Genomic DNA, 12650 nt, shown 5'->3' on the forward strand with positions numbered 1-12650 from the left:
TTTGGAACGGTAACTTGTGACTTACCCAAATTGGATTTAACTGTCACCATCCAAGTATCTAACCATATGAGACCCTTAGTGGTTTTAAAGTGCTCATCGTGTCTTTGTGACAACAATAACTCTAATTTACATCAGTAAAATCTTGGCAGAAGTTCTTTTGGATTAATCAAACTCTAAGATCAAACATAATCCCACCAATGGCAACAATAATTTGTCCCTCAAAATCAATATTATCTCCAGTATTCACAATCTCAAAGAAATCATCAATCACACCATCATGGCAATGGAACCCAAATTATCAACCCCACAAATTTACTGGTCCAAAGATGGTTTCTAGTGGTGGGTTTTTTGAGAGACGTAGCAATAGCAATTTTAGACCCAACAACTCTTCTTCTTCATCTTCTTTTGACAAGAAAAATGGGCAGATTGTTGTGGATACTTGTTTGGTAGTTCCTCCACCAAATTTCAGAAAACCTCGTGCCATTATTAAGTTCCTTGGTGGAGCTTTTATTGGCAAAGTTTCTCATGTTACTTACAGGTTTGTCTTTCTTTAATTTGAAGAATTTGAGAAATTTTGATTTTCAATTCAAATTTATTTTGGAGAACTGCATTTGGGTGTTTGGCTAATTGGGTTTGTGGAGTTTAAGTCAGTAATTTGGAAAAAATAGTGAAAGTTGTTAGTTTTAATGGGTTCTTGTTCTACATGATTTGCTTAATTTTTGTTTATGTGGTTTTTTTTTGTTGAGAGGAAAACCCACATGGAGAGTCCTATCCTCGTGGACTACTCCGCCTATCGCCAATTGGTTCTAAGATGGAACCTCATCGCCCATGGGTTTGTATGTAGGCCCTTTGGATATGTGTTAGGTTTTCCCTTAATTTTAGCTGTTTAGTTGAGCTATTTGGAATTCAAGGATGAATATCTTTTTTTGTCAATGTGAAAGTTATTCATTAAGTTACTACTATTTTAGGTCTATCAATGGTTCTTGCTTGATTTATACATGTGTGTAGACTAAGAATTTGGGTCCTAGAATTATGGACTTAGATACTGAGAATTAGTGGTCTTTATGGTTTTCTTTTATTTCTATTCAGCTATCTAATAGAGCTATTGGCAAAGGAAGGATATCTTGTTGTGCTAGTTCCTTATAATGTGACATTCAATCATGAAGATGCAGCTAGGCAGGTTTATGAGAGGTTTAATGCCTGCTTGGATATTCTTCTCACTTCTGGGTTATCTGATGCGAAACTCGATGCTTCCCAGCTCGTTGGCCTTCCTATTTTCTCTGTTGGCCACAGGTATGTTACTCTTTTCAGTGCTTCATCTATGATCATGCTTTGTTGATTGAATTTGCCAAATCTGGTTGCAGAGTTTGGTGAATGTGGTGCATTTCTATAGCATTCTGTTTGCATTCGTCTTTTGGATTATGTTGTGTATACTGTACTCAGTAATTATAGGATGGAGTCATAAAACCTGTCCAATTGACAGTACTGTGGATCTAGTTCAATTATTGTATCACTTTTTTATCTTTTACCATTAGAAGTTGGATGCTATGTGCTATGATATCTTCAATAATCAGTATTAGTCTTTTATCTATTGGAGACAAGGAGAAGAAGATTGAATAAGATACTTGATGGATTTTAACGCTATGTTTGTTTCACAGCAATGCTGAAAAATGTGGACCACATTGTTGGAGTTGTGGGAGATTTAACTTGCCATCAACAGAAAAGACACTATCATTGTCCATTGATTACTTTCTTTGTTTGATTTTCCTGCAGCAATGGAGCACTCCTTCAGGTGCTGACAGCAAGCTACTTCTTTGACAAAATACCAAAGGTTTATTCCCCTTTCGTCTTCTTTGATTGTTTACTCACTTACTGTAGTAGTCGGCATATTTAAGCCCAAATTTTAATTTCTCAGACTTATAGTATATAGGAAAATGAAATATGTCAATTATTAGTTATATTAACTTTGGCGATCTGCACTATGTGACGAAGAATATGTCTCTTGTGGAAGGCTAATGCCATAGTGTCATTCAACAACCGGTCAGCAACCGAGGCAGTGCCGTACTTTGAACAGGTACTAATTATGCCTTTGCTCATATTTTGGTTTCAGTTATCATTATCATTTGAATTTTATAATACTACTGAATTATTCCTAATTTCCTTTTTATTTTTTGCTAATCAGTTAGATGTGCTAGTGCTTCAATCCAACTTATTTGTAGGAACTGTGAGCTACTCTTGGGGATGTACCTCTGAGTTTTCAGAGTTCTGAACATATACCTATAAGGAGTTCTCTAGTGTCTCCACAGTATAATCTATGCAAATAACTTTTAAGTCAAAAACTTGTAGACTTGACTCATTCCATAGGTCTTTAAATTAAGCTGCTTCACATGCTTTGGTTAGTTTCTGCTGGGGTCATGTCAGTCAATTGTTCCAACTAAATTTGATTCTTGACTTATTGAAAGGAAAATATCATATTTCCTCTTTGATCTCTTTTAGAGCAGTAGTTCACTGTAAATAGAATGCTGCTGGCTGCACCTGCAGACTTTTGAGCTACACATAACATATGATGCTGATGCAATTTATCACATTCACATCCATTAACAGCAAACTTAAAATATGAAATAGGATTCTTCTTTGTGGCATAATCATTACTGTCAAGCCTATTAGATACTCTGAAAATATTTTGATGTGTTGAAGGTCTGAACTGCTTCTTTCTTACCTCTCATTTTTGTTTTGCTTGTCACTATGTTGTGGTTTCATTGATGAGCATTGTGACTGGGAAACATGTGAATCATTGCTTATTAGTTGTGACTTCTGACTTATGTTCCTTGGACTCGGGTACTTGTGTCGGGTGCGGTATGTGTTCAAGTGTTCGACTAGGGAATTGGCCCAAAACAGTGTCGAAATGTCTGTACCTATGTCAAAGTATCAAAGATTCGACACGGATACTTGAGGTGAAATGAAGAGTCCAAGTAAATAGCTAGTGATAACGCAAAGCAGCATGTGAAATGATGAATTCGCTGTGGCGTTCCATTTCCTTCAGCTCTTTTTTCATTTTAATTCAGTTGAGGTAGCTTCTAGAATTTGTAGAGACACTGATTAGTTACAAACTGATACCAAGGTCATATGTCGATGTCTGCTTTATTTGTTATCGTATTATCTGTTTTCATGGACACCAAGATTCCTGCCTCTTTAAAACTTTTGTGGACCTGTATTTGATTATCCTTTTATGCTTAGGTACTGTTACTTGTGTGGGTTAGTTGGGCAATATTAGGAATCTGGTTCAGCTCCTTGGATCATTAGCTTTTCACCTTTTGTATTTGAAAATATCAGCTTTCTTTTCTAGATGGTAATTGTGGTCTGTGGAACATTTTCTGCAGCTGGGGCCTTTACTTAGTCAGGTTATGCCAATGGTGGAAACAACTCCAGCATATTCAATGGCAAGCAGTGTATCAGGTACGATTCTAATCATTGCGGAGCTCCATTGTATTTTAGTATGTTCCATTTGTAGTCTTCAGATGGATTCTTAATTTTTTTTATAATTTTTTTAGAAATTAAAAGAATGCCAATTCAACTTATCTGTTGTTTTAGACTTTAATAATCAGTTTATCTCTCATAGACTCGGGTCATCAATGACAGTACATGCAGAGCTAGGATCCATATTCAGTACTACTGTCGTTCATTTAAAACCGTTTTTGAACTGTACTCATACAGTTAACTACTACTGAATCTATGAAGTTCTACTTAGCTAAATGATCACTTGTTTCACTTCTCTTCACTATGGTCATGAGCTAGAATCTAGATTAAATGCTAGCATCTTGTGATTAAGCAACATATGTTGCTTCTCCCCCAAGAAAGATAAATAACCTAAGATTGCTCATATTTATGTGTTGACCATGCTGTTTGAGTGGAAACCTGCAATAAATTGTGTCATTATTCAAGTTGAAATGTAACAGCTTAATGATTATTGAAATGTAAGTGCTCCTCACTTTTCTATTTATATTTAGTTTGTAACAACATTTTGAAGAATTTTCAGAAACTATCCTAGACTACTGGAGCCTTTTTCATATTTCTTTACAACCTTGTATGTATGAATGTAGTGAAATTGGGAAAACTAGTGGAAAAACATGTCATACAGTCTGGTCCTGTTGCATTTTCTATCATGCTCCTTGAAGTCGTAAATACAAGTCAATCTAACATCCGAGGTTGCTTATTTATCAAAAATGTCTTGATCATTTTAATTGTGCTTTCTATCACTACTGCATTACATAGGAGATGCATGGAAAGCGCTACTAGATGGAGCTGGAGCAGTAATATCACAAAATGATCCTGAGTTGTTATCTTCAGTCACTCAGTTTGTGGATCAATTGCCCTCGGTGTTTAATGAGGTACTGTTAATCTGAGCATGCACTTCGGTCTAGTCTTTTTTTTCCCACATGTATAAAGATTAGTTTCGGAACAATTAAGTTACTTATTTTGTTACTCCAATTTCCAAATTTGAATTTTTGATACTTCAATTTTATATGATCTTATTAGGTTAGAGAGGGAGTGTCCGAGTTCCGGCCTACACCTGCAGAAAATCGTGAACGTTGTAAGGGCTCATACAATGTCCCACACACATTACTGGTATGATATGTTTCCCTCATCATCTTCTCTTTAACACCATGATTCTGTTATCTTCCTTTCATCACAGTGTCGTCTGTCTCAGGTGAAGTTCAGTTTTGATACAATTGACGAGACAGATCTCCTTGAAGAAACAATGAAGCCCCGTGTTATGTCTATTGGTGGAACCCTGGAGAAGGTCCAACTAAGTGGTAACCACCTGACACCATGCATACAGGTAATGTGTTATAACAAGTCCACTTTCCTTAGTCATACGTGTACCTCTTTAATGACATTTTGAGCACATACATTTTTTTTTTCTGAAGAGGAAGAGTAGAAAATATATATCTCGCCAAGTTCTGCTGAATTTATCTGTCTACTGAGTATATGGTGATTAAACTGATCAGGATCCAAAATGGCAAGTAGGGGACCTCTACACGCCTGTGGACGCTATTGCTCAAGGCTTGAAAACTGCTTCATTGAATGACACCAAAGTTCTTGCCCAAACCATAAGCAATTGGTTCAAACGTTTTGAAGTGTAATGTGTTGAAGCCTTAAAAATGGTTTTAGACCCTGCATTTTATGACTTGATCTCTTTGCAAAGAAGGAAACTGTGATGAGAGAGCAGATTTATTGGTCGCGTGCAGGATGATTCGAGCTTTCGACTATAGTTGGTGTCTGGCTGATGGTCCATTGACAGAATCACTGATGATATTACGTGATGTATCTATTAGGAAAAAGGAATGGGATTTGATTATTCAGGAGGGATAAATGGCAAATGACTTAAATCTTAAATACTATATGTTTTACTTGAAAACATTATGGGTGAATACAGGAAAATGAACCTTATTATCATTTGTACAAACTACAAAGTTGTTGGTAGTATGAAAGTTGAGCTTAGTAAACGCGAAGATTGTTAAACTCTTTTCCCACTTGCTTAATTATGACTTGTAATGGACATTAAAAAATGGCAGATAAGCATACAATTGGGATTTGGTAGGATGACGAATTCATACATCGCATGGTTTTTATATAATTTATTTACTACTCCATATGCTAGTATTTAATTGGTCATTTCGTGGGAAAGTGTATTATATACTTTTATCCTCTATTCTAGCTATTTGTTTTTGCATGTAAATTGTGATAAGTCAAAGCTCAAAACATCATGTTCCATGCACATCCTTATTTTGATGAGGGCGTACACATTTTGTATCCATGGTCAATAACATTTTGTAAATTGTTATTAGAGGAAAGGGAGATAAGCAAGCAAGAAACACTTTGAATGGAACATAGAGAGTTTTCATTAGCTAGATAGTTTAAATAATTTTCTAGATAGTATTTAAAGTTAAAATTATTCTCCATATGATGCGTACGGATAATTATTTACTATTCCATCCGTCTCAATTTATAATGCTTGTATTTCATTTTAGGGTTTTTAAAATGTTCTTTTTGTTTCTCATCTTTTTTTATTTTTAGTATGGTACTATATTTTTGTTTTTTGCTCATTTACCCGTTTAATATTTGTCATTATTTTTACATGTAAAGTTGTAGTCATATTCAATATTTGTATTTTTCGATCCAAATGTTTATCTTCTTATGCAAATAATTATCTTTCATATGCAAGTACTATATTTAAAGCAAATGATGAGTTCTTTAATTTTTGTGCAAAATGAGAAACAATCACTATAAATTGGGACGGAGGGAGGGCATTGGAGTTCAAGGCAAGAACTTTATTTTCTGATCGATGTGGTGATGAAGTTGTTAACTTAATACAATTATACAAAGGTCTAAATCTAATAAATAACTCATAGTGGTGTTGGTGTCACCTTTGATTCCATAAGTCTTTGGACCAAATTTCACCCCTTGTAAGATGGATTTCCAATCTCCCTTCCCAATCACCTTACATACCTAATAAAAAATAAATATCGATAATCTTTTAAAAGCATTCATGTCTATTAGAGAATAGTTTATCTCTCTTACTTCGCATTTTGACATTCATGCATCCAGTGGTAGTATGGTGCCAAATATGTTATTTTGTGGAGGAGAGGAAAAGTTGGTGGACATATAATAAGGTAATTGGTTGCAACTTGCACCTGTTCATTTCTCCGATAATTATTGACTCTAAAATGAGCACATCAACGGGTTAGTCCATCATACTCGTATGACGCTAAAGTTGAAATTTAAAAATGGAGTTCAGATGCTGCCACGACACACCATCAAGCCTCTCATGCCGCACCGAGCTATAACAGGTCCACCCTCATGCCCGCTCAAACCATGCACAACCCTAACTTAAACGAAACATTAGAGTAAGTAAAACTTTGAACTTAATTTGTAAGAATCAAATTAAACTTAGACTATAAGAGAAAACAAATTGAATTAAGTTTTTATTAATTCAGTCCAAAAGAACAAAACCTTAAAAAAAATGTAAGGAGTTTAAGTCCGCCCACCCCCATCTTCAAAAAGTTTGATTTGTTCAACAAAAGTAGTTCTTCATAAATCAAACCTGAAAAAGAAAGTTGGAAGTCTTAGAAGGTTTAAGAATTAAGATAGAGAGAGAAAACAACAACGTAAGAAGGAGAGAGAAGCCGTGTTCTTTAAAACGGGCAATTTCTTTCTAACTTCCTCCACTTCTAGACCATTTCTCCTCTCTCTTTCTTCTTCATTATTAAGTCTTCTTATCTTTCTTATTTTCTTAACAACTTAATTTTCTACCAAATATCCCGCTTTTTTCAATTTCAGGTACTACCCTTTCTATTATCTTCTTCACCATTTTACGCTTTTTTTTTTATGCTCAAAGATGGAGTAATTCAAGTATTACAATTTAGAATCCAAGGTTTTAACTTTGTTTATTGCATTTTTTTTGGTTGTTTTACTATTGTTAATATTGTAACTTGTGTAAGTGCTTAATTTTCATGTGATTGAAGTATTTTGCTTTCAATTTATATGCTTTTTGAGTTTTTACTGTTGATTATTAACTTCAAATTCGAAATTAAACCCATATTTACTTTTTTCTCTTTTGCTAATCTCCTCTTTCTAGCATATAAAAAGATTTAGGTCGTATTAATCTTTCTCTGAATGATTAAATATTCTTCTTTTGTGGGTATTGTTGATTGATTAAAGTGTTTTGATTTAACTACAAAACGAACTCAATTGATTTTGTGGGTGATTCACATATGCTGGGTTGTTTGTTGTTCTGTGTTTGGTGCTTAATTGTTAAGAATAAGCTGTTTGATCCATATTTAAACCCTGTAATTTGGAATTAAGTTCTGTGTTCCAAGTTGATCTTAAAAGTAAGTAGAGTTTCTCAATTGATTTGAAATTGGTAATGCTCCCTTAATTTATATGTAAGTTTTTTCGCTTTTCGCGAATGGTTATGTATGATGGTTCATGTTAGTCGACCCCAAATCATTTCGGGACTAAGGCTTTGTTGTTGTTGTAGTATTGATTTGTAAGATTTATATGTTCGGCATTTTGTTAATCTTGCTTTAAACGGTTAGGTTGGGTCGTCTATTAGTCAATGGAATCCAAAGAATTTTTGAAAATGAAGTTAAAGGGAATACTTTTATGTCCACCTTTTTTGATTCTTTCCCCCTTCCTAAGTCTCATTATATATCTTCCCTTGACTAAGTTGTAGCTTTCCTGCTGAATCTTCTTTCTTATTTTTTTGAAGTTTTATAAGGAATGCAATGTTTATAAATATTTACATCTATCTTTAGTGTTGTTATGAATCATGATTTGGTTTTATAAATTGTATGCTTATGCTTTCTATATCCATCTTATGCAGTTTGTTGCTGTGCTGCTTCAGTTTTGGATCGGGATAATTTCCAGAAACATTGTACAGTCATTTTTCGCTGTGAAACCTGACCATTTCTGTTCAGTACTTTCGTACATAACATACAATTTTTGGGAATGATTGGTATAAAGAACTCACCGTTACATAGGTTTGCTAAGCCTAGCTCAGCTCGCTCGAAAGTTCCTAGTAATGCGAGCTCTAATCCTTTTGATTCAGATGATGAGTCTGATAGGAAGCCGAAGCAAGGATCTGCTACAAAACCTCCTTCTGCACCGCCAAAAGATTTACCAAATTCTAGCATGACTAACCCTTTTGATGATGACGTTGATAATCGAGAGAGAGAAGAAAGTTCATCCACCTCTAAGTATTCCTTCACCTATGCACAAAGAAACAAATACAAGAACGATTTTTATGATGCAGGTGGTGTGGATAATCAAAGTGTGGAAGATTTGGAACATTATGCTGCGTATAAAGCTGAGGACACAACAAAGAGTGTTGATAACTGTTTGAGGATTGCTGAGGGCATAAGAGATGATGCTACCAAGACGTTAGTCACTCTTCATCAGCAAGGTGAACAGATTAGAAGAACCCATGAGGAGGCTGCCAGTATGGACTATGATCTAAGTCGGGTAGGTTTATTTTTTATTTTTTATTGGTCTTTACCGATGACAATATTGTTTGAGTAGGGAGGTACTCTTATTTTAAAAGTAATATGATCCTTAAAATTGTAGCTTCTAGATACTATTTACTATGTTTACTGCAGCATATTAACTCTATTACTATTCATGATGTGTTTGGTTGTATAGCATTGTATCTGTTTTCAGTTAGAAGTTCAGGAGATTGCGCATTTATTAATCCCCAGAACAATGTTGCCTGACCTTTGTTGTTTTTTCCAATAGTTAACCTTATAATAGTTTTGATCTTGAGTTAGCTGCTAATGAGGCTTCAAATTGATTCTCTCCCCTTGCAAGAAGGATCCCCAATTTCTCCCCCTTCTTGCGAGGGAATTCTCCTTACCTTTGAAAAATAATGAGGCTTCACATCTGAAGTCTGAACTACATGATCCTGGAGTAAAAAAAAATCTTTTAAGAGGAGACCATTTTGTCTTTTCCATACACACACTCGACTACTCGATACAAGGAGACATACTCACAACCCACATACGCTTGCAGAGCCATGCTCTCGGTTCCTTGTCCCCTCCTCGAGTCAGAGTTATACTCAGGCCACTCTTTTTCGTAGTTGGGTATGAGATTAATCAGTTTGTTTAGCGAGCCTTGAATTGTGAGTAACATGATCACTTTTCTTTCTAGGGTTTTTGAACACAACACATTAGGCGCTAGTGTTTTTTTGTTTTTCTTTTTAAAGGTAAGATGAAGTCCCTTGCAAGGAGGGGGGAAATTGGGGATCCGTTCTTGCAAGGGGTGAGACTCGATCCCAGGATCTTTGGGATCGGAGATGATGCTGATACCACTAGGCTATCACCTGCTGCTCATTAGACGCTAGTGCTTATTAGTCATGGTCTCTTCCCTCTTTTAGATGTATAGAGTATAATACAATTGTATAACTATATGGAAAGTTGCGTGACTGCTTCTGTAATATTCATGCAAGTATTCTGGATTTTCCCATTTTCTTTTATGGAACCATGACTAATATTATTTTCATTGATTGTAGGGGGAGAAGCTTTTAGGAAGTCTTGGAGGGCTGTTTTCTAAGACTTGGAAGCCAAAGAAGACTGCTCCAGTCAAAGGCCCTATTATGCTGAGAGGTTTATGTCTTTTCTCTTGTTTCAAAATATTTAAGATGTAAACATAGCTTTGGCACTTACAGATCTCATTTTCAGCAGATGATCCTGTTTGGAGTAAAGGTAGCCATTTGGAACAGAAGGAGAGGCTGGGATTGACATCTACCAAGAATGGACGCTCAAAGTCTAGGACTCCACCCCCTGAACCCACAAATGCATTGCAAAAAGTTGAGGTTTGTATTTCTGACTATATCCAACAAAGCTTACGAGCTTTTTTGAAATTTATGAGCTTTATCAAATGCTTTTAATCTCGTCAAGTAATTTTGTCAAAATTTAGATCATCATGTATCTATTGCATAACTAATTTAGATTTCAATGGTAAATTCTAGCACAGGACTGTCTTTAATTATACAAGGGAAAATGTAAACTCATTTGGGCCATATCTTAATAGAAGTCACCCTATAATATACAAAGTCGTCCTTATTTCTTATGATAATTAATAGTACATAATTTCTGATCACACAACCATCTCATCTCATACAGGAATGGATGCCTCAATTTTGTTTAATTTGGATTTTTAACTTCTTCTGCTAATTCTTTTAAACAGGCGGAAAAGGTGAAGCAAGATGATGCCTTGTCAGATTTGAGTGATCTGTTAGGCGAGCTGAAGGTTATGGCACAGGACATGGGATCTGAGATTCAGCGGTTAGTCTTGCATTCATTAAGCCTTTCGACTTCTTCTACTCTGAATTCCTAGATTTGAACCATGCTAATGCTACCTTCTCGTAATACCGAGAATTCACCATTGGTTGTTGTAGCTGGCTACTGTTTGGCAAGCTTTTTGACATAACATTTGATGTATCCATTTCAGGCAAAACCATTCATTAAACCACGTTGATGATGATGTTGCAATCTTGAATGATAGAGTTAAAGATTCCAACCAACGTGCACGCCGGTTGCTTGGGAAATGATGAGTTTAGCTTGCGACATGGTAACTTCAACCCAAGGATGCCCTTTCAGTTTAATGGCCTTCCTAAATTTCTTGCTGTTTGGGTAATTGGGTTTGTCAAACGATTGTGAATCAGGGAGGAGGATTATTTGAAAAAACATTTTTGTATGTGCACTATGTCTGTATTTGATATTTATATTAGCTCGTGAATAATGAAAAATATCGTAAAGTATCATTATCCAGTGACAAATTCACCATCGGTTTCCTTTTAACTTGCTCACTTAATTTTGAGGGAGAACCAAGAAGGAGGAAGTACAAAAGTTTGAAAGAAAAGATAAAAAGGTCGAGAGAGAAATTAAAAAGTGGGTTTAAATATTAAAAAGTGGATGACATTGTGGAAAAAGAGGATAAATTAGATGTGATATTTTACCAAAATTAGAAAAAGCAACCGTGTGTAGATTTTAAAAAAATCAATAAAAAAAGAAAGTGTAGATAAAAAAGAAACGAAAAGAGAAGTATATATGACGTTGATTTGGTAGCTTAAAGCTCATTTGGTGAAATCCTATAAATTTTTGTATGGGAGCAAAATTTTGGGATGTTGCATATTAAGATTGAGGGCCTGTTCTCCCCAGCTTATTTTCAGTTCAGTTCAGTTCAGCTCTAATAAGTTCAGTTCAGTTCAGCTCCAATAAGTTCAGTTCAGTTCAGCTCCAATAAGTTCAGTTCAGATCAGTTCAGTTCAGTTCAGATCAGTTCAGATCAGTTCAGTTCAGTTCAGTTCAGCTCTATTCTTTTATAACCATTTTGTTAAATATTATTATTATTATGTTGGTATAATTTATTTTACTAATTACTATTATTATTATTTAATATATATCATTACTATTAAGTATTATTATTATTATTATTATTATTGTTGTTTCTATATATTTTTTTTATTGTAGCTTTACTAATTATTATTACTATTATTATTAGGAGGAGCATGGTTTAGGTCAAAGCACAAATAAACCCACTTTTTTTAGCCCATAAACCAATCAAATCGCGTCAAGACGGTTTATGATGTAATTTTCGCGGTCCAACCCAATCATTATTTTTATTACTAAATATTTTTAAATTATTAAATCTAATTATGAAAATAGTAATATTAATTTACTTCTTAGATATTATTGTTATTATATATCATCGTCAAGTATTAATATATTAATACAAATAATATAAAATAATTATTATTAATTATCATTACTATCATTAATTATTATTATTATTAATATTATTTATTTATAACTGTCATTTAAAAATATTCAAAATACTACTATTATTATTATTCATTATTATTACTTATCATTATAATTATTATTTAATATTCATATTATTATTGTTTAAAATATTATTTATATATTTATTACATTCAATTTATTTCAATGTAATATAATTCAATTCAATTTAATTCAATTCAATTCAGTTCAGTTCAATTCAGTTCAGTTCAGTTCAGTTCAGTTCAGCTCTGATAAGTTCAGTTCAGTTCAGCTCCGATAAGTTCAGTTCAGTTCAGTTCAGCTTTGATA

At 34.2% G+C, this 12650-nt stretch overlaps 2 protein-coding genes across 4 annotated transcripts; both read left to right on the forward strand.

The window, feature by feature from the left end:
- Nucleotides 1–96: 96 nt before the first annotated feature.
- On the forward strand, nt 97–5507 carry LOC104893972 (hypothetical protein). The gene is made up of 9 exons (XM_010680116.4): nt 97–538; nt 1090–1293; nt 1774–1831; nt 2012–2074; nt 3381–3456; nt 4273–4388; nt 4537–4626; nt 4709–4840; nt 5010–5507. Exons 1-9 carry the CDS (start codon nt 198–200, stop codon nt 5142–5144), a joined length of 1215 nt encoding a protein of 404 aa, XP_010678418.2. The 5' UTR covers nt 97–197; the 3' UTR covers nt 5145–5507.
- Nucleotides 5508–7088: 1581 nt separating this feature from the next.
- LOC104893973 (SNAP25 homologous protein SNAP33) lies at nt 7089–11335 on the forward strand. 3 transcript variants are annotated; one of them, XM_019249656.3, is made up of 6 exons: nt 7089–7341; nt 8387–9024; nt 10067–10160; nt 10236–10369; nt 10744–10841; nt 11008–11335. In XM_019249656.3, exons 2-6 carry the CDS (start codon nt 8512–8514, stop codon nt 11105–11107), a joined length of 939 nt encoding a protein of 312 aa, XP_019105201.2. In that variant the 5' UTR covers nt 7089–7341; nt 8387–8511; the 3' UTR covers nt 11108–11335. The 3 variants fall into 3 exon arrangements, with proteins under 3 accessions (XP_019105201.2, XP_010678419.2, XP_048500284.1); XM_010680117.4 differs by having other exon boundaries at nt 7094–7341; nt 10239–10369; XM_048644327.2 differs by lacking the exon at nt 7089–7341 and adding an exon at nt 7411–7435.
- The last annotated feature ends 1315 nt before the right edge of the window (nt 11336–12650 follow it).

The sequence above is a fragment of the Beta vulgaris genome, chromosome 5, assembly GCF_026745355.1.
Source record: "Beta vulgaris subsp. vulgaris cultivar EL10 chromosome 5, EL10.2, whole genome shotgun sequence".
NCBI classification, from domain to species: domain Eukaryota; kingdom Viridiplantae; phylum Streptophyta; class Magnoliopsida; order Caryophyllales; family Amaranthaceae; genus Beta; species Beta vulgaris.